Genomic DNA, 27829 nt, shown 5'->3' with positions numbered 1-27829 from the left:
AAAAGTAAGTTACTCTCGTACGCTATACAATTGCTGAATATCTAAAACAGTGAAATAACCCTCTACTTAATACGACATTTCGAATTTACCGTCTCTTAACTGAAATAGCAATACTGCTCCTATCAACCGTCATCTGGCAGTTGACTCCTGTCAAAATTACAACAAGCTGTGTCATTTAGTTTATGTTTGACAGCACCTTCTGCTAGCAGACTACCACGTGACTTGAGGAGAAAATGGAAAATCAATGGCAAACAAGTGTTATATCAATATGTGACAATAAAATGTTATTCTGATATAGACCGATCCTCACAAAAGTTGCTAGAAAGATTTAGGTTCATATAAAACTTATTTATGTCCAATTTCATCACGATATTAATTATTATAAGACAATTATTTTGAATGTAATTTTCTGAGTTGCACCTTGTATGGGGACTGGAGACAAATGTTGCCCGATTTTTGCCACACTTTATAGTATAATCTCAGAGAACTTAGAACTAATTTGTGCAAAATTTTATCAGGATTTCCGCACAATAGAACTGTATTCCGGAGGGACATATGTGTGGGGGCTAGGTTGAAATCATGGACCACTGGGTGAAATCAAGTACCGCTATTGTGGAAAATTTCAATCAGCTAGCTCCTTTCGTTTGGACTCTATCGTGTTTTCGACAGACAGTCAGACGGACAAAGCTAGATCGTCTTAGAATCTTGTGAGGACCCAGATGTCTTACAAACTGAATTACATTATGACCGTACAAGCACTGAAGATGCCTGAAGTTTCTACATCCGAACATTTGAACAACTTCAGGATATGGTGTTGGCTGATCGGTGATTGAAATTGCGAGAGACTGTCTAAGCCATAGGCATCTCACATGGCTCAGTGGTTTCAATTTTGAATGATAAAAATGGGTTCCGCTCACAATCGTGTGACAATTTCGTAGGAGTGTTTGGCATTGTTCAATCGCAATATGGACGATTTTTTGTGCCGTTTTGTAACCGTGGACGAAACTTGGATTCACCACAACGCACCAGAGACCAATCGACGACAAAGAAGGCCAAGGTGTGTTTGCCAGCCAATAAAGTCGTAATCCACATTAACTATCTTCAAAAATTGGGGTCAATTCAACGAAGATTTGAAAAAACATCGACCGCATTTGGTCAAGAAAACCAGGATAATGCTAGGGTGCAGTTTTCATGGCAAAAATACATGAATTAGGCTACGAATTGCTCCCTCAAACGCCCTATTCTCCGGATTTAGAACCTAGAGACTATTTATTGTTTCCAAACCTCAAGAAATAGCTCGATGGAAAGAGATTTGACTCCAACGATGAAATCATCTCACAAACAAATACCTATTTTGATGAGCTCTACAAAATATTATCGGACAAATATTTTTCCGATTTTGACCCATTGTAGGTCGAACTTACTATGGTTTTATATACGTCATTGCAAAGCTCTTTGAAATATCTATCATTAGATATCCATATTGTCTATATTAATGACTTAGTAATCCAAATATAGGTCATAAATCGAGGTTGTCCTGGTTTTTTCCTTATATCTCAGCCATTTGTAGACCAATTTTGCTGATTTTAAATAACAAACTTCTCGAAAGCATGTCTGACAGAATTATTGAAGATTTGGAAATTGATTTCAACAGACAGACGGAATGACAAACCCTTCCCACGAAGGTGAAGGGTATAAAAAAGAGTACTTTTTTCTCCAAAATCTGAATTTGTCATGCCATGATTCTATAAATGTGGGCAAGAAATAATTATAGTTTAGTGGAAGTTTCAAAGTCTTTATAAAAAGAGACTTTTAAATTTGAACATAATTTTTCGCCGTACGAATACTACAAGAATTTCTGAAATATTTCCGAGATTAACATGCATTTTTATAGCACCTCTGACCCTCGTTACTGCATATTTTTCATTCAATCTTTATTTAGAATTAATTTAGTTCAGGGTTGAAAAATTCAGTACTATTGTACTTTTTTAGTACTTTTAAGAAACTACGGGACATATTAAAAGATTTTTCTGAATTTAAAACTTCTAAAAATACTGATCAAAATAAATCTTAGAAGGAATTAATTGGAAAACTGATAAATAACAAACTTTTTGTTCTACGATTTTAATAAAAATCTAAGACTTAATTTCAATATGTTTCATTTGCTCAAATGTTTTACTAATTTTTTTTTACTCCATTAATACTTGATTGAACACTTTGGTATTGGAAATTTTTTATTTGTATTCTTTGACAAATGTTGTTGTGAACAAAATATTATAAAGATCAATGCCAATACTAGGAAATATTTTCTTTGATCAAGTTTACAGATTGATTAAAATTCGATCGGCATGTAATTTGACAACCAAAATTAACTTCCACTAACCATATAAAAAGTCAATTATCAGAAGACGTTCTCAAAAATATTTTCAAATCATGTTTTGGGTCTGAAAAGTAGATTATTTTTCAAAATTTCTTTAAAATAATGTTTAAGATCTAAATTGTTGCTCATCTTTTACATGTTTGCCTTGTGCAAAAAGAAATTTTCGCCCCTAAAACCGAAAAGTTATAATATAATAAAGGGAAAAAAAACAGTAAAATGTAAAATAAATTTTACTTTCTTTTCCCCGCAAATGGTTGACTTGTAACCGTGCCTGCCTATAGGTAGCTTTAGACTATAATGGTTTCATTACAAATTACGTTTAGACTAACACAGTCATTTGACAGATCATATTACTTGGGACAATGTAAACAGGGCTTAAGAAGGCATAAACATAATTTAGTACATTTTATTTTAACAAAAAGTACTTTTTTGGTTCATACCATCCTAGTTTTCACATGCTTATATTCTTAAAATGAAATATTTATAAAAATTAATCTTGTTTTCGTTGAGGTTAAATACGTTACTACATTATATCTTAATAAAATCGCTACAGAGTAAAAGCAAAAGATTGAACAAATAAAAAAATATATTTTTAAACAAAATATTACTTTAATTTCTTTTAATATTAGACAGTTAAATTAAAATTTTTTAAATAAATACTGATAAAACTAAATAAAGACTTTTTAGGAGAAATACAAAAGTCTTAATGGGCTTAAGGGCCATTCAACGATTTAAATCCCAAAAAGCCTTTTAAAATCCCTTATTTCCGTTAGTTTAAAGTTTATGTTATGGAATTTGTACCCAGCAAGTTTTAATGAGAACTGAATATGACACACAAATTTATTTTAACTATGACTACAAAAAAAATATTAAAGAATATCATAATTAGTTAATCAAAATCAATAATAGACAATACTTAGATGCACAAAAGATAGTAAAAAATTAAAGTGAATTAAAAAAAATCAACGTCATACATTTTTTAGTTAGTAATAACAAGATAATGAAACAAAAGAAAACTAATTAATAATGGTACTTAATATATGAATTCAATTGGAAAAGTACTAAATAATTAAAATTTTTGATTGAAAAATATTTGAATTTAACAAAAAATAAAAAAAAACACTTAACTACGCATGTGGACACAGGAAATTGTTTGTATTTTGTTTCAAATTACATATTTCACAATTTATTAAGAAATAAAAAAAATTACTAAGCGGTGGCGTTTGTTCATTCATTTAATTATTAATGTTTTTTGTTTTGTTTTTTTTTATTTTATATCAGCTTAAAAAATATATGTATAGAGGTTATAGATTTGTTTTGCAATGATTTTTAATTCTTATTAAGTTTGGTTTTTTGTTAAGTTTTACACATTTAATGCTTAAAATTTAATATTTAATAATTACAACTACTAAATAAAAAAATAATAATTGTTTGTTTGTTTGTTTTTGTTTAATAATAATAAAAATACAAATGCAAAGTGTATATAAATGTATAATAATTATAATAAGTATGATTTTTGTTTAATAATTTTACTTTATTTTTGTAATATATAAAAGCCAACAACAACAGTAATTTAATATAATTTTTTTTTTTTTAATTTTTATGTTTTTTTTTTAAGAATACTACAAGTTTCATATAAAAATATGTTTAAGTTTTGTTTGGTTTTTTGTTATTAAAATTATAGAAAATTGTTAGGAAAAGAAAGAAATTAAAAATAAAATATAAAAACTTAACTTTTTTAAAAAGATTTTTAGAATTGTTTGTTTTGTTTTTTTCGTATTTAAGCATGTAAAAAAAGTGTCAAGTGTGAATTTTTTCAAGTCTCACTTTAATTACTCATTTTTTTTGTATTTGTTTTTGTTTGTTTGTAATTCGGTGTGTGTGTGTTTTAAAGAGTAGAAGTGTGAGTCAGTGTTTGTATTTGTTCCGTTATTATTTTGTTGTTGTTTATTATGTTTTTAAGAGTGGATATTCTCAATATCGTTAAAGAAGACATTTTGTTTTTACCGTTAACCGTATTGTGTTGTTTTGTTTTGGTTTCAGCTTTTATAAAATGGTGTTTTTGGTTGTTTTTGTTTTGTTTTGGTATGTATAAAAAAGTTTCAAGTTGTTAAAAAAAGTTTTTTGGTTTTTTTTTAATTTTTTTGCTTCATTTTTTCAATTTTTCGAATTTGAAAAATTCCCTAAACGAGTCTCAATGTTCACAAGATTTTTTTTGTTTGTTAATTTAAAATCATAATTGAAAAAATAAGTTTTTAATACAAAAAATGTTATTTTTCACATACTCATTTTGTTGTGGTTAATAATTATAATTGGTTGATTTTAAGATTTTTGTTTTATTTAAGCAGTCTAGATGTTTACGTTTGTTGTAATAAAGACATTTTTTTTATTTACTAAAAAAAATCTAATTTGAAATATTTTTTTTTTTTATATTTATATTTTATGTAAATATTTTTGTTAAATTTTTGGCTAAAATGAAAGCTAAATAAGAGATCAAGTTAAAGTAATAGATTTAAAGGGAAAGAAAATAGTAGAGATTCAGAATTAGAATAGGCTGAAGAGAAAATTATATGTTTGAGGTTATAATAAAGAACAGAACACCATGGTTGGTTTAAGAATAGAGTTTTGACGACTATCCATACATGTTTGTGGTTAATCGATAATTTAGGAAAAAATATATGAACATTTTAAATTTTATACGTATTTTTTACATCTGAAGGTTTCAGTTAGTCTGTTGTTTAATATTAAAGAAAATGTTTAATGTTCCTTGAAAATAATTTTAAAAATTCACGTTCACTACTCAATTTCAGAACTCATTAACACAAAGTCTGGTTATATGTTAACTAATAATTATATTGTCGATTAAAATTATTTTAGTATGAAAACTGTCTGAAATAACTACTAGTTACCTAACCAGACTTCGTGTTAATGGGGGTAAGAGTGTTAAATTCGATTATGACGAATCTTATATACCCACCACCAATATACTAAGTGTAGAAACACAAGCTTGCGGACCGGTATGAAGTCGCTTTTTCATAAAAAGTTTTGACAACTTAAAATGTAAACGAAATCTGCACTAAATTAAAAGCTATTTTCAGTTAAAATGGCGTCATGTTTTTCTTATATTTTACGAATAAACACCATAATTCTCACATTTCTTTGAGAATGTAAAGGAAGAACAGAAGAGATAATAACTCCTTGAAATACAAACAACATTATAAATGATCTTCCAATATGCACTTCCGAACTTTGAAAGTTGATAGCGGTCAAATGATAAAATAGTTTTATCAAAATGGATGTTTCGTTTCTGTTCGTTTTTCATCAAAAATCATCTTCAGCGATGAACCCCTTTTCTGACTGGATGGATACGTCAACAAACAAAATTGTCGAATTTAGGACGATACCAATCCGCATGAGATCCAGGAGCATAAAAGGCATCCTGAAAAAATCACTGTTTGGATTTTGAGCTGGCGTTGACATGGGTCCTTCACTTTTCGATGAATACCAGCTTCTTTTGGCCTGAATTGGATGGTATGGACACCAACGACATGTGGTTTCACTATCATCTCACGTATAGATGTGAACTGGCCCCCGAGATCGTGTGATTTGACGCTGTTAAACATTTTTTGTGGGATCTTCTAAATTCCCCCGACTATGCAACTGTTTTAAAGACGAAATTGAAATAGATTCAAAATGTTAAAAGTCAAGTGTTTTGATTTATAATGCTTAAACAAATTGCAGAAATCTTTGTTCCCATCGTTTATAAATTTTACATTAAAAATCAAGATCAATATTACAGAAAGATGCAAATAATTTAATCGAACTACGATACATTTACTGGCAGTTCCTCGAAAAAAATTATTTTTCATAAAAATCTATTCGACTTACTTATTATAAGTACGATCTACGAGTAATAATTTTATTAAAGACTTGCAGAGTGTACAAATCGTATCGTATAATCATACGATACGATGAATACGAGTGTGTTCGGAAACTTGGTCCGGGTTCATTAAAAAATCGCGAGTCATTGTCTTTCTTTCATAAGGACAATCAATCACGCTTTTTTTTAATTCGAGAATTTTGGCTCTCTTTCTGTCACGTTTTGTAAATTTGCTGGAGTACCTTTGTAACTATTTATAAAAATCTAAAGATTTATTCGTTATTCGTTCTAGCTTCCTATATGAAGAATATACATAGGTCGACTTAAAACATACTTGAATAGACGTGGGATAACCTGGCATTTTGGTTAAGTACCTGCAGTTATAGTTATATTTTTGCTAAATTTTATGATGCCTCTTTCTGAAAATGTCGTTAATTGTAAAAGCTAGTAGGTATGAAAATCTAAAATATATTTTATCAAACTTCACCATTTACAACAAATATCCAAACACTAAAATTTTATGGAAAATGAAAAATTTTAAATACGAATTTTAGTTTTCTTTTATAGAGCAAATAAAATCCACCCTGGTGTTCTGTTATAAACTCGAACTTGGAGCCAACAGACTATTTGAAAGAAAAGATTTCATATTCTCTTTTTTTTATGGAAATTAAAATTAAAATTAAAGAAAGCATTCAGAAAAATAATTTGTAAACATTTTTTTTGTGATGCAAGATTTTCAGTTCATTAATATAAAGTATCTTTTGAAAGTTGAAAAAACATTAGCATACTTTAGGGGCTTCTTAATTTAGCAAGCTGAACAGTGTGTCAACTGTTCAGCTAGATTTTCTATAGTGTTCTAATGAGAATTTTATATAGAAAATTGTGTTAAAGATTTTCTATAGAAAATACTCGTATTTTAAAGATTTCCTATATAAAATACTATTGTACTGAAGATTTTTTTATAGAAAATTGTGTTATACTAAAGATTTTCTTTAGAAAATAGTGTCGATAGTGAACATTTTTATAGAAAATATTGTTATACTGAAGATTTTATATAGAATACACTGTGAAGATTTGCTATAGAAAATACTTTTGTTCTGAAGATTTGCTATAGAAAATACTGTTGTACTGAAGATTTTCTATAGAAAATAGTGTTATACTGACAATGTCTATACAAAAAGTACTATAAAGTAATGTAATACAGAAGATTTTGTATAGTGTTATACTAAAAAATTAAATTACTGTTATACTGAAGATCTTATACAAAATACTTGTATACTGCATATTTTCTACGTACTCGTATAATACTGTTATACTGATGATTTTTTATAGAATATAGTGTTATACTGAAAATGTCTATAGAAAATTTGTTATTCTGAAGATTTTCTATAGAAATTTTTAAGATTTTCTATAGAAAATACGGTTATAAACAATATTTTTATATAAAATACTTTAGCTATAACAGAAAATCATTCTGGGTCAAAAGGAATTTTAAATTTATCAAATATGTACTGAAAATAGTTTGAAAGTATCAAATGAATCGCAGGAATATTATGGTACTTTTTAATATAAAATAGTACCAAAAATTTACGATCGTATCAACTTTTCTATCACTGTTTAGTCAAAGTGGCAGCATTTATATTCGTACCGATAACAATACCCAGCATTTCAAAAGATCTTATTTTTCAGACACAAGGACATCCAGCCACATTGCAAAATCGTTTAGAAGGCCTACCTAGGAAGGATTATTCCGTTGAAGGTCTGTAATCAGAACTGTCAAGTAATTTTACATACAATGCCTACAAAGGTACTCCTATTAAAAGGCCTGAAGATTTGTAGCAATTTAGGAATTTTTTTTTTAAAGATCCAAATATCAAATATCGTTTATTCCATGGAATGTTAAACAATAAATGTTTTATTGTAAGATTTTCTTTTCAAGATCAAGTGGCGACACTTTAGGAGGAACTTTAGTGATTGAATATGAAAGTTTAAATCTTAAAAATCTTGCCAAAATGTTTAAAAATTATTTTTCATTTGGGGTAACAAAAAAATGTGTAAATTTATTTTTTCTGCAGAAATTTTTCAATATAAAAATAGTGTTGTTTTTTTGTTTAAGTTTTGTTTTTGCGTTTTTTTTTTCAAATACAAATATATAGGTAACATTTAAATTTACAAATACATATTTCATTTTTTTGTTGTAATTTTCTTTGATTAAAAATATTACATTTTTTTAAATTTTTAATTTTTTTTGTTTTTTTTTTTATTTAATATATATTTGTTATAATATTAAAAATCAGTCAAGAGTAGTGAATTATATATTTTTAGTATATATGTATGTATGTATATATAAATATATATATAAGTGGTGTTGGATGATGAATTGTGGTGATGGGTATAGAGAAGTCTGATTTTAAGTTTAGAGACAAAAGTAAAAATGCATTCATTTTGTTTTACATTATAATTCACATTTATATATAGAGATTTTTTTTTATAGTATCGAACTACACAACATACTAAAAAGGATTTCAACAACGTTTTTTTTATTTTTATTTTTAATATTATTAATATTTTGCCATAAATGTTTGGTTTGGTTGGGGTTTTCAATGATTTTTCTTAATAAATTTAATTATAAGATGAAGGATGATTGATTGATTAATATTTATGTAGATGAATGTATGTAAATATTGTATTTTTTTTTTTTTTGGTTTAAAGATGTTTTATGAATGGTGAGTAATGTGTGAGGAAAGTGTTTAGAAAGAGAACATGAATTTGAAAATTTGGTTTTCAGAAATCTAGAGAAATTTTAGTTTTTGTTTTAATTGCGCAAGATTTTAAAAAAATATACTACTCGAACAACAATTATTTTTTATTTAATTTTTTTTTGCAATTTTTTCATAATATTTCTTATTAAGTTTAGTTAAAAATAAAACGTTTTTAAACTTTTTTCTCTATTTATAAAATTGTTTAGTTTGGTTTTTCTTATTTTCAATTATTTTCGTAAGCATTTGTTTGTTTTTAAAAATCTGTTTTTCTTTTTTTGTTTTAATTATTTAATACTAAATACTTGTTTGTTTAAAAATTCCTCAACATGTTTTTTTTGTTTTATATTTGTAGGTTTTTTTTATTTATAATTATTTTAATTTTTCAAATATTTTGACGGACTTTTCATATTTTATATTAACTTTTTAGGGTTAATTCTTTTGTTTCTGTTTAAAAATTGGTGTGTGTATGTAAGTGTATAATATATATATTAGTATTATGTATGTATTTATGTATATAAATATATATATATTTAATAAGTAAGTATATGATTGTGTACATAACATGTAAAATACATAAAATACCTACAAAAAACATACTACTAGTTCACTTATATGTAATTTTATTTTTTTTTGGTTTTATTAATTACATAATTAAATATTATTTATAAATGTTAAGCTAGTAATACTTAGATTTTGTTTTATTATTATTTTTAATATAAATTCCTAATAATAAGTAAAATTGGTAAAAAAAAAACGATAAACATAATTAAAAGAGCTTCAAAAGCTTAATCGCAATTTGTTTTGTAAATTTAAGAACTAAAGAGAAAAACGTTTGAGGGAAATTTGCAATACATATTTAGAATCCAGAATGGAAAAAAAATATGTGTATAACAATAGAAAAAACTTTTATACACAATTTTTTGTATAGAAAAAAAGTTATACAAAAATAGTTCTATAGAAAAATCTGTTATACACAAACTTTTCCATAAAACAAACTGTTATACACAAATTTTTCTATAGAAAAAAATGTTATACTCACATTTTTTATATAGAAAAAACTGTTATACATACATTTTTCTATAGAAAAAACTGTTATACACACATCTTTTAATAGAAGATGTTATATACAATTTTTTTTATAGAAATGAACTGCTATACACTAATTTTTCTATAGAAAAAACTGATACACAAATATTTCTTTAGATAGAAATGTTATACACAAATTTATCTATAGTAAATATAGAAAAAAAAACGTTTATACACAAATCATTCAATAGATGAAACTGTTATACACTCATTATTCTATAGAAAAGATCTGCTATAAACTAATTTTGCTATAGAAAAATCTGTTATACGCAAATTATTATATAGAAACAATTTTTATACTATAGTAAATATAAAAAAAATACTATTATACATAAGTTTTTCTATAGAAAAAACTGTTATACACTAATATTTCTATAGAAGAAACTGTTATACACAAATTTTTCTATAAAAGAAACAGCTATACACTATTTTATTAATAAAAAAACTGTTATACCAGAATTTTTCTATAGAAAAAACTATTATACACACATTTTTATATAGAAAAAAGTGATATACACTAATTTTTCTGTATAAATAACTGTTATACACACATTTTTCTAAAAAAGAAACTTTAATACACAATTTTTTCTATAGAAAAAAACATTTATATACACATTTTCTTAAGGAAGAAACTGTTATACACACATTTTTCTATAGAAGAAACTGTTATACTCACATTTTTCTATGGGAAAAAACTGTTATACCAGAATTTTTCTATAGAAAAACTGTTATACACAAATTTTTGTGTAGAAAAAACATTTATACACACATTTTTCTGTAGAAAAAACTGTTATACCAGCATGGGAAAAACTGTTATACACACATTTTTCTATAAATGAAACTATTATACAAATATTTTTCTATAGAAGAAACTGTTATACACAAATTTTTCTGTAGTAAAAACTGTTATACAAAATTTTTTATACAAATACTGTTATACATATATTTTAACTGTTATACAAAACATTTTTCTATGGGAAAAACTGTTATACACACATTTTTCTATAAAAGAAACTATTATAAACACATATTTCTATAGAAAAAACTGTTATACACAAATTTTTCTGTAGTAAAAACTGTTATACAAAATTTGTTTATAGAAAAAATTTTAATATACAATTTTTTGTGTAGAAAAAACATTTATACACACATTTCTTAAAGAAGAAACTGTTATACACACATTTTTCTATAGAAGAAACTGTTAAACATGCATTTTTCTAAAGAAGAAACTGTTGTACATCAATTTTTCTATAGAAAAACTGTTATACACACATTTTTCTATGGAAAAACAGTTATACACACATTTTTCTATAGAAGAAACTGTTATACACAATTTTTTTTGTAGTAAAAACTGTTATACAAAATTCTTTTTATAGAAGAACTGTTATACACAAAGTTTAACTGTTACACAAAATAATTTTCTTTGGGAAAAACTGTTATACACACATTTTTCTATAAAAGAAACTATTATACACACATTTTTCTATAGAAAACACTGTTATACACAAATTTTTCTGTAGTAAAAACTGTTATACAAAATTTTTTTTATATAAAAAACTGTTATGCACAAAATTTTCTATAGCAAAAAACTGTTATACGCAAATCTTTCTATAGAAAACACTGTTATATATATATTAATTCTATTTAAAAAATTGTTATACAAAAACTGTTCAATAGAAAACACTGTTATGCACACATTTTTGTATATAAAAAACTGTTATGCACACAATTTAGTAGAAAAAAATTTTATACACACATTTTTTTATAGAAAAAAACTAATTTTTTTATTGAAAAAACCGTTATACATTTTTCTATACAAAAATATGTTAAATACAAAAAACTGTATATAACAATACATTTCTGTAGTAGTAAATTGAGTGCTGAAAATTTTCTTTCTCATTTCAAATACATAGATATTTCCTATTCATAAATCTAAAAACTTTTGCAAATTTCCTTCTCTTGTTTTAATTTTGTTTTTTTTTTTAAAGGAAGCTTTGTTTTTTTTTTCTTGCTTATTAACAATTTTCACATTTATTGCGGTTGTTTTGGGAATAGGTAAATAATTATTTTAGTTAATTTTATTTTAACATTCACATGCAAACATCACTTTCGGTTATTAATTTCTAATATGCGTTTTTCTCTCTTGTCTTGTCTTTTTGTTTTGAAATAAAGTCCTTTAGCTACTTTTTTCTTTGTTAATTTTGCCTTCTTTGTGGGAGAAAATGGTGTAATTTTGGTTAGTTTTTTTCTGGTTAACAACATTTATCAAAAATATAAACTACATTTTTTTTGGTAACATTATTCCACATGTATTTTTTTCGTTTTTGTTGCTAAAACAAATACTTTTCTTTTATTATTTTGTGCTTTTTTTAAAACATTTTCTTTTTCCAACAAACATTTTTTTTACTTTAAACCGTCATAACTTTATTTATTTTTGGATTTTTCAGTTCACTTTCTATGAAACATGTATGTATAGTAAATATGTATTGAAAAAAAAATATTTTTTTGAGAACAGTTAAAAATTTAAATATATTTTGTAATTTTTTGTTTTTTTTTTCATTTAAAATAGTATATGTAGATATTTAATTTAATACTTTAGATAAATATTTAATTCTTTTCTTCACTTTTTTTTATTTTTGAGTTTTGCAAATTTATTACAGTAACATTTCTCAGAGCCTAACAATTAAAAAAAGTTGTATTTTGAAAACATGATGTGGTGGTAAGGATTAGATTAAATTGAGTTGTGTATTGTATTTTTTTTATTTAATTTGTGGTTTTTTGTTTTATTTTTACATATACAAAATAAGTTGGAAACAAATTTGAAGGGAAAACAATGGTTCGTAGGACCAATAAGAAGATGTAATAGAGAAGTTCAATATTATATAAAACATTGAAAAAAATATAATATTTTAAGTATTAAATTGTTAGTGAGATTTAGGCAAATCCTACATATATTTTAAAAAGACCAACAAGAAAAAAATTCTAATACAGAATATAGAAAATATGCTCTATTTGAAAGAAGTACATTTTTAAAAATTTAAAAAAAAACGTATGCTATGGTTCGAAGGACCAAAGAGAAGAAATGTCTAGTTTTTAAACTAGTTAATACTAAGTTAACTTTAACAGCACTACAGTAAAGATATCAATGAACAAAATACTGCTTTTGCCAAAGAAAATTAGTTCTTTGATTGACCAAAATACTAAACAATGACATATTTATTATTATTATAACTTAGGTTCAAAGGACCAATACATAGAACGGCATCTATTAAGCGAATTTTTAACAGAATTTCAGTAAAGAAATTAATAAACATAATACAGCAATTGGCAAAGAAAAGTGACCGAAATACAAGAGAGTAATATAAATATTTCTCATTATATCAAATTCAGTTCGAAGGACCATATTATTAAGATCACTTATTATAAAGAGAGAGAGACATAGTAGGAATCACTGAATTTCAAAATCAAAGGACTTTTTTTTTAGCAAAATTTAAACAACTACCTTTGTTTCCAACTTAATTACTTAAAAATATTTGTTAATTATTTGCTAATAATTATTAATTGTTTGTTCTGGTTTTTGAGTTTCGTTAATAAATATAGGTATGTATAAATAAATTGCTACAATAATTCCCTTTTATTTATTCAGTAATTATTACTTATTTTTTTTTGTTGGTTGGTTTATAATTTTTAAATATTTAACATTCACATAAAAAGCACAATATGTATAATTATGGCCATAATTGTTTCATTATTATTGTATGTATGTATATAAAAAAGTGTTTCTGTTAATATATTTTATTATTAAATTTTATGTTTTTTTTTGGGGCTGCTTTTTTATATTATTATTATTATTTTCTTTTTTAAACTTGATCATTTGCAAATGCTTGTTTTATAATAATTATTCGATTTGATTTCTGAGTTTGGAAACAGTTTTGATACCAAAAAAAATTGTTGGTTTAGAAAGTTTGTGAGAGAGAATGGAGGGGGGTAAAGAAGAGAGGAGAGCACAGTCTAAATGTTTGTTTTAATTATTAATTAATTAGTTTATGTTTTACTTGTTTGCTTTTCAAAATTTTTAGTAAAAAACGTTTTTAACATTTAAATAAATATTTTAAAAAGAAGAAAAATTGGTGTTTTTTTTAAATATATAATATTGTATATTTTTTTGTTTTGTTTAACAAGATATGCGGAGGAATGTAATTATTAAATATTATTTGTTTTTTTGTTTGTTTTATTTTAAGTTGTAAAGAAACGAGTTTGTTTTGCAATAGTCACTGAGAGTCCTATTTGTTTGTTTAAATGAAGTTATTGCCAAAATCAAATCGTAAATTATTCGAAATAGGTTTAATTCATTATGAGAGCTCAAAGAAGTTTCTTAAAGATCATTTATTAGAGATCATTCTAAACTTTCAAAAAGTTTCAGTGAAATTACAATGGAATTTCTTTGAAACTTTTTTTTAAAATTCTTTAATACATTTTATGATTTAGTCCAATTTTTCTTTTGAATGGTACTTCGAACTCTAATATAAACATTAAACCTTCTTCTTAAAATTTCTACGATTTCAATTTTAGTTAAACTTTTTATTTTGTAGACAAAATAATTTGTTTTATTAAATTTTTGTTTGAATATTTCTCCAAAAACACATACATATTTCTTATTTTCTGTGGTTGTCTGTGTAACTCTGTTAATTATTTTCATTTAATATTATTGAATATTAATTTATTTTCTTTAATACTAAGTTAATTAACATTTAAAAAACTACTACATTTACCTTTTCTTTTTTATTAAATAGAAAAATAAGTTTATTATTTTTTCTGGTAATTTTTAATTAATTTTATAAGTTTATCGTTTTTTTTTTCATTGTTGGAATATATATAAAAATATATATATATAAATTTTCATAGCTTGATCAAATAATAAATAATAAAAATGGAATTCAATATGTTTTGTGTCCCGTTGCTTTAAAAAATTCATACACTTATTTATATATTTTAAAATAAATTTAAAAAAAAACATACAATTTTGTTAAAAATAGTATATGTCTAGTATTATGTTTTTATACCTAATTTAAATTGTGCCTAACAGTTTTAATATGTGCAATATTAAGAATCATTATTTTCTTAATGTTTTCTTGTTTTAAATCGCAAAATCGTAAAACAAAACATTTAACATAAACTTAGTTTTGGGAAATAATAGACTTAATACTTAGAAATACTTATAGATTGTTAAGTATTTCAATCTTATTTACTTGTAACTCGTAATAAACTGAAAATTGATGAGATATTATGATTTAAATCTAAAATAATACAAAATATTTTTAAAAAAATGGCTGGTTTTTAAATTAAATTAAAAAAATTGTAAGTAGTTTGAAAATCTTGCATTAATCAGTTAAAAATAGTTTAGGCAATCATATCGTTCCTTAAAACCACAACTCATTTGATCTACTATATTGTTTTATTTAAAATCATTCTTAGTTCAAGAAGAAATATGCAAGATTTTTAAGTAAAATAGTTATTAAGTGATTCGAAGGACCAATTAACAGTCGAACAGTTTTTCTTGTTCGATATCGAATGCCAAAATCTCAAATAAGTTTACTTGATATCGAATGCGATGATTCGGCCTTTTACTGGATCGATGACAAAAACGACAAGGCAAAGTTTTGGCTGACCTCATTATGTCAGTTCTTTTTTTGAATTCCTCGTAATATTCTTTAAATATCTTAAAAAGACTATTGCAAATTTATAGCAGTATCTCAATGAAAAATTTTGTTCTTTCATCACACCAAAATTCATCAGTTAAGACTTCAATAAATAATTAAAGTTCGAAGCATATTTTTAGGCATCTCATTAACTCTACAACAACAAAAAAGAAGTAAAGCCTGCAATTGATGGTAATTTTTAAATAGTACATTCGTCTCGTCGGATTATCAATGGGATTTATTTCGAAAGATAGAGCTGAAAATAGACATTCCCTTGATATTGTTATAACTTCTTAAGAATCTTCATATGAAGCTCTATACTAATTTTAACCTCATTATAATTCATGTAGTTTAAAATATTTTCGATATGAACCGTAGAGTTTTTAAAAATTACTATGATTCGCAGACTTTACTTATTTTTTTGTTGGTGACTTCATACGAAATTAAAAATCACTGAGAAGAGTATCGAAAAAAGAAATACAGGGGAGTTATTATGTAATTCGATTCGAAACGAAACACTTTCGAAATACAATGTATAAAGCATACGGATTCGAACAAATTCGAAAACCCCAGATATTTTTTTTCCCATTTACAAAACAAAATCAACAAATTTTAAAAAAGTAAGATCAATCTGAACATTGTTTAAACAGTTAGAATGTTTAAATCAATGTAGTTTTGACAGAAATTTTTTTTCTGTGTAATTATCAGACCTGTCACAGAATTCCATTCCGATCGAAAGTGGAATTAATTCCGCATTTTGCTTCTTCAGAAAAAGTAAAACGAAAATTTCTTTCGGAATGAAACCACTTTCAGTTTTCAAAGTGGAATTGATATTTCTTTGTATCTATTTGTTTTTCTACTAATTTTAATCAATTTCTGTACCAGAAACTTTACTTTGGTTTTTATATTAAAAACTTTGTCAAATTAAAATCAGAAATATGGAATTATTAAATATTTTTTGAATTAATAAGTTACACGGAATCTGAAGAACATAAAAAGAAATCGACCGGAATAAAAACTACGGAATTGAAACCATTCCGAACAAAATGTGTGACAGGCCTGTATATGTTTTTGTATAATGAATGTAAAATTTACAAATTGTTTTAAAAAGGAAAACCTTACTCGGATTCGGTTTACAGAACAGGTGCGAATTTCAATAACGAATATATTCTTTGTAATTTATCTAACATTGTTGTATCGCGAAAGGTTCGCTACAGCAAATGTTCATATACCACCGTTCTTTAAATCGAGTGATTTCAAAAACAAGCGATTTTCAAAAACGAATAATTGAAAAATGTATGTTCTTTAATTTTTTACATTGAATAAGTTTATTTACTAGGAAAGTAAAACGAGTAAATCTTGTGGATTCGATTTACAGAACACCAAAAAATATGAATTCGATATAAAAACGAAATCTTTACTCGGTTTACAGAATAGGGGGTATATAACGCTAGCTAAAGCGTTTTCCTCATATTTTAATTACAATTTGTAATCCAAAATTTAAATATCTATCTCTTGAGTACAATTTGAAAATAAATATATTACTCAAATTGAGAATATACTCACTCCGCTTGTGGTATTCTGAAATGTTAAAATTATTCGCCAACGTGTTTAACACTTGAGAAAGGGTTTGATTTCTTCTCCTTATTGATTTTATATCAAAGTTTATTGTTAGCTGGGTGTAGAGACCTTTCATACATTCCGTTCGGAATGGTTTCGTTGCAGTAGAAACTATTCCATTCAATTTAGATTTAACTTTTTCAGATTCCATTTGATATGTTAATACTGAAATATTTATACAGGACTGTCACACATTTTGTTCGGAATTGTTTCAATTCCGTAGTTACAATTCCGATCGATTTCTTTTGAGGTTCCTCAGATTCCGTGTAATTTATTAATTCCAAAAATGTTTAATAATTCTGTATTTCTGATTTTAATTTGAACAGCGTTTTTTATATTAAAGCAAATTTGAAGTTTTGCTTCAGAAACTGATTAAAAATTTTAGAAAAACAAATAATTACAAAGAAATATAAATTCCACTTTAAAAACTGAAAGTGGTTTCATTCCAAAAGAAATGTTCGTTTTAATTTTTCTGAAAAAGCAAAAAACGGAATTGAATTCTGTGACAGGCCTGATAATTCTGTTTTTGAGTTTGCAACGTTTTGCATAGCAAAGCTAAAATTGTTTAAAATTTAAGAAAAACGGAATTGTTGAAAAACGCCTATTCCATTTAGAAAACGAAAAGTTGCGGAATAAATTCCTCTTCACTTTTGATAGCAGAGAATTCTGTGACAGGAGTAGGGTTCCTAATCGGGAATTTCTAAAATATTTTTTCTTCTTAAAATTACAGTATAATTTCTGAACAGATAAAACTAAACTCGTTGTGATTTGAAAATCAGTTGACACAGAAAAAGAACGTTAAATAACCAAATTTTTTTCACCCTAACTAGAATTGTTCAGGCATAGCAGACAAATTTCGTCATTTAGACTGAATCATTTTATTAGCCATACATTTTATTTGTAGTAAGAAGACTTAATAAAAATTTAAATTTTCAAAGACTCTACGTTCCCTCGGAATGGTTGAAATGTTTTTTTCAAATTCGTTCATTCATATATTAATACGACTTAAAATAAGTTTTAAATTAGCAAATTTCATGAATCACTTTCAGTTAACACACATATTTCAAAATCAAATTCACTATCAGCCCAATTATGAATAAAAAATTCCGCGGGAGTTTGTTCCCCGGGAGTTTTTTCCCATTGAATTTGAATAGGAAAAATGAGAAAAGGGAAAAAACTCCCGGGGAATTTTTATTCATAATTGGGCTGTATATATCTTGTTCGTATCCCAGAACTGTTCTCAATTTATAATCAATCATTACTACAATACTAATCTACCATGCCTCAAAACTTTTAACAGCAACACCTACATCAACCATCTATAAAAAATATCCAATTTCACATATACTTTTTTACTCGTATAAAAAAATAATTTTTATTGAAACAAAACAGAAAAAAAACAAACTTCTACAATTTTTTTTTTTTTGTAAACTTTAATTTGTATTTCTTTTTCTTTAAATGGCAAGTTTAACAAACACATTAATTTATATAAAAAAAAATTAGAAAAACCAGCCATGCTTTTTTTTAAGAAAAATCAAACATAATTACAAACTATAATAACATTGATTTAAAAAAAATAATAATAAAAATAAACTTAATACAAAAAACAAAATACAAGCAATAGAAAACAATTAATTTTTTTTTTACTTCTTAAAAAGGATCATTCTTTTTCTTTCAATTCAGTTTAACAAAATACAAGATAAATACAAAATATATAAATAAGTAGCAGTGTGATTTCTTTTTCTTTTTAATTACGAACAAAACAAAAAATAAAAATAATACAAAAAAATAATATTTTAACTACATATTTTGTGAGAAATGAATTTATTTTTGTTTAAAAATATAATCGCGCTTATGATTAAATAAAAATAAAAAATAATAATAATTTTTAGTTTAAAACTATTCCCTAGTTGTTGGTTTTGTTGTTGTTGTTTTTTTCTTTTAGCTAAATATAAAAAAATATTGTATATTACGAGATATAAGTAGTAATAACGTGACAAAACAAAAAAAAAAAACAAACAATGTCTTATAAAAAAAATTGGAAAGGAAGGATTAAAATAAAGATAAAGACGATTTGGAAAATTTTATGTTTTTATATTTGAAATTCAAATAAAAAAAAATTTTAAAAACAAAAATTTGAATTTAAATAAATTTATGTAAAAAATATTAATAAATTCATTTTGTATAGATATTTTAAAATATCTTTACTTTAAAATCAAATATTAGAAATATTAGCTAATATGTATTTGTGTATTAAGTTTGATGTTCGAAATTTTTTTATGAAATGTTTAAATTGTTTGTAGTAGTTATGTTTAAAAAAAATTTTAAAATTGAGAATATTTGTGTTGATATTTTGTTGTTTGAAAAATTTCAAGTACAAAAATAGAAAATGTATCAAATAACAATTATTATCAATGAAAAGTTAAAATTTTTAAACGAAATTCAATGTTCGAAAAATTCAAAGTTTAGAAAATGTGTAATAACACATATTGATGCCATATAACACACTTATTCTTAATAAAAAGTTAAATATTTAAATAAAATTTTATGTTCGAAAAATTCGAAATATAAAAATCTTAACAAAATAATGTAAAAAAAAATATTTTTAATAAAGTGCTAAATTTAGTACCAAACTAAATGTTCGAAAAATTCGAAGATTCATAATTCATTACATTCGATATAAATTTTTTGTACAAAATAAGTATTTGTTTTTTCGAATTTCAGACAATTTTGTTGTTCGAAAAATTTGAAGTTAAATTTTTGAAAAATTCGAATATTCATTTTATGGTTTTTTTTTTATTAAAATATAATGTTCAAAAAATTTTGAAGTTGAAAAATTCTAACAAAATTTTTATTTTGTATGTTCGAAAAATTCGATTTCCAAAAAATGTCTACAAACATGAATAACAATGTTTGTTTTCCAGAAAATCTTTTAATGTTCGAAAAATTCGAATATTAAATATTTGCTGTTGTCAAACATTTCTATTCATGTTCGAAAATATTTCTTGTTAAAATTTTAATTTTTAATGTTCGAATCAATTCGAATTTCAAAATTATGTTAGATGTTTTTGTATGTTCCAAAAATTCAATGATTAAAAATATTTTTTTTATTTTATTTTGTTCAAAAAATTCAGTCATAAGAAACATTCGAAGGTTCAATATCTTTACTTTCGTCACATAGTATTGTTATATTTCAATGTTCGAAAAATTTTGAAGCTGAATATTTCTTCTGAAATTCAAAGTCAAAAGAAACATTTGAAGGTTGAAAATTTTCACATTCCTTATATAATTTAGTTATATTTGAATCATCGAAAAATTTTGATGCTGAAAATTTCTTCTAAAATGTAGTTTTTATTTTCGAAAAATTAAGTAAAAAAAAAATATGAAGGTGGAAAATTTTTACTTTCGTCACATAATTTTGTTATTTTTGAATGTTCGAAAAATTAGCTTTTATGTTCGAAACAACTAAAAAATGTTGCTAAAGAATCTATGTTGTTGTTCTGTATATTGAATGTTAAAATTCATATTTAAAAATATAAATCAAATTGTAGGATTGTTTAGTTATTTTCAAAATGCTTTTTTAAGTGACAACTTTTTAAATCAAAAAAAAAAATAAAAAATTACTTCAATATTTACTTTAACCCCCATTATCACAATGTCTAGTTATGTTTTAACCTAAAGTTATACTAAAGGTTTTCATACAGACATTAAGTTAACATATAACCAAACATCATGATAATGGGGGCAAAACACATAAATTTTGAGCTGAAATCAAACATTAGAGAAATTTTGTTGCTGGAAATCATTTTAAATACTTGTTTTATATTGAGATCTCAATGGAATGATGAAATAAATACGAAATTATATAAAATATATAGTTAGAAATCAAGCAGGATTCGAAACAGCATGTAATTCATACAACTTTAAAATAGAATTTTCGAAACTTTGTTGAATTATTATGACTAACTTGAGATTTTATATTTGAATTTAATATTTTACATATTTTCGTTATTTGAATTGTTGCAAAATTTGTCAAATGGAATGGAAAAAGCTGTTTTAAAATTTGGTAAGCACAGTAAATTGAGTTGGAAAACAATTCTTATATACAGAACATTATTACAACATGGATGATGATGGTGTTAAATTTGTATTTAAATTTTAAAATTCTAATCGTCTTTATTTTAAATGGTGGGAATTATATAAAACATGTTAATAATTGTTTTAAGTATTGTTGTTTGTTTTTTTGTTTTAATTTGTTAAATTACTTGTAAAATTATAGTTAATATGTATTTTAATAAAAAAAATAAGGGTATACTTTTTTTTCTTTAATTTGTGAAAACACTTAATTGTATAAATATTTAAGCAAATATATTAAAAGCTAAAATTGAATTGTATATTTAAAAAAAAATAAAAATGAAAACAAAAAAATCTTATATTTTTTTGTTTTATGATCATTTTTTTTGTTTGTTTGTTTTGTTTGTATGTTTTTCAATTGAGTAACTCACTAATTAACAATTAAAAAATGTTGTTTTTTTCCTTTGTTTTTGTTTTATAAAAAGAAACAAATGCTTTAATAGTAAATTCATGGAAAAGTTTTGTTTTTTTGTAACGTTTTTGTTTTGGTTGGTTTTAATTTTTCAAGAGTAAAAAAATAAATTACAAAACAATTAATTGTAAATTGATTTTTGTTGTTGTTGTTTTTTTAGATTTCTTTTAAGAATTGTTATGTTTTAAGTCTTATAAACTGATTGCCAAACAGGAGTAGAGAAAATATTAAAAATCTTTTGTTAAAAAAAGATTTTTTTCTAGTTTAAAAAGGAAATTATTTTTATATTTTTTTAGGGTTTTTTTAATTTATTTTTTTTTTCATATAAAAAAAAGAAGTTTATTTAAGAAAAATCAACAGTTTTATTTAGATAGTTTTTTTTTTGTTTTTTAATAATAAAAAAAATTAACAAAATCATTACATTATTTCGCTTCGCACAAAAATTGTTCAGTTCATATATAAAAAAAAATTTAATTAACATAAAACACACATATAAAATACAAAAATTAAAAAATAATGGTAAAAAACTTATAAAAAATATACAAATTCATGAAGATTTTTGTGATATAAAAAAAAAAATTTAAAGAAATAAATAAATTTTAATACATTATTTAAAAAAGTACAAAAAAGAACTAAAACATTTGTAAAACTATAAATTATTAATAGTTTTTAAAAATGTTTAGAAAAAATCATTAATGCGAGTATATAAAAAATTAAATTCCAAAAAAATTCTTTAATTTTTTTTCTTTTCTTCATCATAAAAGCAAACAAAATATATAAATATTTAAGAAATAAACATTAAAAACAGCCAAAAAAAAGTATAACAAACAGAAAGTACAAAAATTAGAAGAAAAAAAATACAATTACACACAAAAAAAAGTTTAAATAAAATAAAAATTTACCATAATTTAATAAAATAATAAAAAAAAAATTAATAAAACATTACATACACAAAATTTGTTTAAAAAACTATATAAAAAAGAAGTTATGCTTAAAATTATTAAAAAATAATAATAATAATAAAATAAAAGTAAAAATAAAAAACAATTTATTAAAAAAAAGGAAATAACCTCAACAATAAAAACAAGTTAATGAGACAGAGAGGGAGTAGAGTAGAGAGAGAGAGCAAGAGCTAGTGTAAATAAAATAGTTTTTTTTTATAAAATAAATGAGGGTTAGGTAGGGGGTGTAAGGGGTAGGAGAAGCTTAAAAGATTATAACAAAAAAAACTGAGCTCAACAAAATTACTTATAAATTTTCTTATATAAAAAAATTAAAATAAAAAACAAAGAGATTTCAAATTCATCATTACTTTTCTTAAGAAAAATTCCACAAATTTTTCATAAAATTTGTTGGTTGTTCTTACATAAAATTAACAAACAATTAAAAAAAGAGTTATCGCCTTATTTCACTAGTTATAGAGAGAGTAGAGAGCATTTAAGAACTTATTTTTTAAGTATAGCTTAGAAAGAGCTTTTTTCTAAATTTGTTACTCTTTTTTTTTAAGAACATTTTCTTTCTTCAACAAAAATTTAACAAAGCTCAGTCGTTTTTTTTAAGGATTTTTCACAAGTTTCTATGAAAATCTTAAAGGGGTTTTGAATTAACATCATATTTTTTTTTCAAATTACCTTATTTTGTTTGTGTTTTAAAATGTTCAAACTAAAAAATAATAAATAACATTATCAAAAACTAATATATGTAGTAATAGTAATAATAAAAATGCATTTTTTTATAACTTACAAAAACAAAAAATAATAATAATAGTAGTAATAATAATAATAATAAGTGTACGACGTTTAGATATAATTTATATGTTTCTATATAAATAAAAAAATAAAGAAATCATGTTTACAAACCAATGGGTGGCACTTGCACATAACGATAGATGTAGAGACGATAATCTTTGCTGGCCAAAACAACACTGCCGTCATCCATTAGAGCCACATCGAAGCATTGAGCATGTTTGACTTTAGATTCCAAGGCCGATACCAGTTGTCCGTCTTGGGTGAATATGGTCAAATTGAAGTTGTTATGATTGTCAGCAATTAGAATTTCACCATTTGTATTGATGCCCACACCAATGGGATAATTGGTAACGCCTTCGCCACCAATTTGTCTTAGATACTGGCCCTCGTAGTTGAACACCTTGACGCAGTGGGCACGATTGTCACTGATGAAAATCTCTTGTTTGTCGTTGACCACCACACCGTTGGGGAATTCCAAGTGCTTGGAGCAGCCGAACTTGTGCAAAACATTGCCGTTTTGATCAAAGATAATGACACGCATAACCTTGCATTCAACCACAATAATGCGGCCCTTGTTGTCGACGGTAACACCGCGAGGATGTTGTAAGATATTTGCACCAAATTTACGCACAAACTGGCCGTACTGGTTGTAGATCTGTATTTGGTGTGTGGGCGAGCGTTCGGTTACAATGATGTCGCCAGAGTTACGTACTACAGCCACACGATTGGGATACAACAGTTGCGAATCTCGTTTGCCGCATTCGCCAAACTGGAATTTGAAACGTCCCTCTTTGTCGAAGATTTGTATGCGATGGTTGTTGGTATCTGCCACTATGATGTCGTTTTGAGCATTGACAGCTACACCACTGGGTTCGGTGAATTGGCCCTCCATGACGCCAAACTCTCCAAATTTGCAATGATAGATCATCTTTTGTCTTTTTATCTGCGATTTAGGTGGATAGATGGTGGCCGAAAGCAATTTGGAAGTCAAGTCCATTATAGAATCAGAACTGGAGCAACCACTGCCATTAGTCATGTTAAGAGTAGCCAAAGTAGTGGCTGCTAAGCCTGCATTGCTGGTAGCTACGGTGGTACAATTTGAGTTGGCGGTCAAACCATTTGTTATCATTTGATTGGAGGAGAAGGGATCTTGTGCAGCAGAGAACAAGTTGTCACTGCCACCGTTACTCCACTTTTCATAGGGATTGTTAACCGGTACTCCCACAAAGGGGGTGTTGTTATTGGAATTGGCCGCATTGAAACGTTTGGCCATCAAGTCCTCGAATGTGGTGCCGCTGTTGTGGTTGGCTTGCAAAACATTGGCTCTATTGCTCAATAAGCTATTCGAATAAGAAGATTCCAAAAGATTGGCCGACAGACCTAAACCACCGGGCAAATGAGAACCTCCAGTAACACTGCTGTTAGAAGAGCCGCCACCATGTGAAGACGACGATGAAGTGGACTGTGAGGGCCGGGCAATGGGTGGTTGTTTGACCTGTTGCTGTACCATGTCACCAGCTGAGGCTCTGATGTAGCCAAAAGTATTGCGTACTCCAGCCTGTATGGATTGATAATTTGACATGAACTCCAGTTCGAAGTTCATTTGTAATTCCTGCATAGCTGCCTGCAATTGTAATTCCAATGTTTTGCGCAACATTAACACCTCGGTAATGGAGTGAGCCTTGGGTGATCTTTCGATAGCATCACAACTCTGTAGAGTCTTGTCAATTAACTCCTTGGATCTTTGTATCCAGGCCGAGTGGGTGTTCATCTTGGCATTGTATAGACTCTCCAATTCTTTAAGTAACTCTTGTTTTCTCTCATCCAGCATGGAGCAGAAGAACTGATAGGTTTCGTTGACCTCATTGTGGGCTTTTTGATACTGCATTTTAATTTTGGAACCGTTAAGGATCTGATTATCTCCGGGTATTTGTTGGCTGCCTACCATAGAGACAATATCGCCTACTTTGCCACGCAAATCGGCCAAAACAGTTTGCAATACTGTTTCGGGTGTGGATTGGCCGGCTAGGTTGTTCAGAGAGCCTAAGCCGTTTTCTTGCACATGTTCGACTTCATGCAAGCCCGAGGAGTGTTCCAAAATTACACATTCCTTGCAAACCAAAGTACAGCATGTACGACAGCTGAACTTTAAGATCTCGTTCTTGTGACGCTGACAATACAAGGGCTGCTGTTGTGGCTGCATTTGTTGTTGGCTCATTGAAGCTGGCATTAATTGTTGTGTTGAACGCATGCTAGAGGGCAGCATACTTGCGAAGATATCTTCCTGGCCCATAATCGAGGAATCGTTGGAATTCAAATCATTGCTAAATGAAGAGGCAGCTGCTGCTGCTGCAGCCGCTGCGGCGGCTGAACTCAACACAATCTTTGACAATTGTGATAGAGGCTGTTGTGTGGGAGCCTTTTGCATCTGTTGCTGTGACTGCTGTTGTTGCTGATGATGTTGCTGCTGTTGTTGTTGTTGCTGATGTTGTTGCTGTTGTTGCAACATCATGGTTAAAGAACTGGAGAATTTAAAATCCATGGGATTACTGCTCATTTGTGAATTGCTGCCGGGATGTGTTGTGGTGCCAGTTTCGAAACCCTTAATCAAACAAACATTGTGTCCATTGAAACAATGCATAAATTCGTGAGCTGTACAACAATTGCCGCACAAAAAACTTACACAATTGAAGCACTTGGCCACAGCATCGGATTGTTTGCTTTTGCAGGCGGTACAACGTGGTGCTGCACTAGTACCATTCGCTGTGGTCACGTTTATGACATTGCCGTTTGCCGATGTGCCCAACAATGTATTACAGGGACTACCCTTACCACTGCCTATAACACCGGGACCACCTACCCCTCCTCCGCCGCCTCCTCCACCCGTATTGGATGTTGTACTCGAGGCGCTGCTAGATGTACTGCCACAACCACTTAAACCACTACTCGACGACGAGGACGACGATGAAGAGGATGACGCTGATGATGTGCTTGAAGCGGAGGATGATACTGATGCTGAAATCGGATGTTGTCCCACAACAGTTTGTCCTACAACATTTGTAAAATCATCGCAAATGGCTGAGTCACTGACCGGTGGCGAGGAACCGCTTAATGTGAGTGGTGAATCGGATAGATAACCATTATGTTCAATATAGGATTCAATGGAATTTGTACCACGTATGGAGTCTAATGATGGTGTGGGAGATGTGGCCATTTTGGACACCACGTTTCAAATCTTGTGTGAATATATTTTCGGTTCGTTTTCAAATTCTTTTCCAAATCAAAATTTATTTAGATTTCTCATATATTTATTTTTTTTTGTTATTGTTGTTGTATTTTAATAGAAAATCCGGAAAAAATACCTAGAAGAGAATAGAATTTACGTAAATTATATGTAGAAAATTGAACGAGAGTTTTTAAATTAAAAATATATTTAGATAAATTAGAAAAAAACAATTGACCAATTCACAATTGGTGTCGTAGCGTTGTAGCATTGTATGTCGTAAATATTTTTCAAACAAATTTTTCGAAACAAAAACAAAACATTAATAAAAAAAATTACGATATACAATGATACAACGCTACGACACCAATTGTGAATTGGACAAATATTTAATATTTTAATAACTGTTTAAACATGAGTTTTTTTTGCATTTGTTGGTAGATAACTTGAAGTGCTGTATAAACATAGTTATCGGTTGGGTCAAGTTGGTGATAATCGATAACTTTATTTTTCTATAAAAAATTGATCGATAAGAAAAATTATTAATAACTTAGGATATGTAGAGAAAATTTATCGATAACTTTATTTTTGGAGGTATATTATCAAAAACTTTATTTAATATAGAAAACGTATCCAAAACTTGAATTTTATACAGAAAAGATATATAAGTTAAATTTTTACAGACAATTTCATCGATTTATTATAATTTAAGTTTAATTTTTTATAGAAAATATATCATTAATTTTCTATAGAAAATTTATCGATAACTTTACCGTTCTATAGAAAAATGTATCGATAACTTAATTTTTCTACATACAATTCATCGATATAATTGTCTAGAAAATATATCGATAACTTTACATTTCTATTGAAAAATTTTTATTT

At 26.3% G+C, this 27829-nt stretch overlaps 1 protein-coding gene across 1 annotated transcript; it reads right to left on the bottom strand.

Annotated features, from left to right (window-relative positions):
• Positions 1-23405: 23405 nt before the first annotated feature.
• Positions 23406-27072, bottom strand: brat (brain tumor). The gene has a single exon (XM_065499526.1). It carries the CDS (start codon positions 26933-26935, stop codon positions 23825-23827), a length of 3111 nt encoding a protein of 1036 aa, XP_065355598.1. The 5' UTR covers positions 26936-27072; the 3' UTR covers positions 23406-23824.
• Between the last annotated feature and the right edge of the window lie 757 nt (positions 27073-27829).

Source organism: Calliphora vicina, chromosome 2 (assembly GCF_958450345.1).
Source record: "Calliphora vicina chromosome 2, idCalVici1.1, whole genome shotgun sequence".
Classification (NCBI taxonomy): domain Eukaryota; kingdom Metazoa; phylum Arthropoda; class Insecta; order Diptera; family Calliphoridae; genus Calliphora; species Calliphora vicina.
The sequence above is the reverse complement of the archived record's forward strand: the minus strand, read 5'-3'. Positions and strand labels throughout refer to the sequence as shown.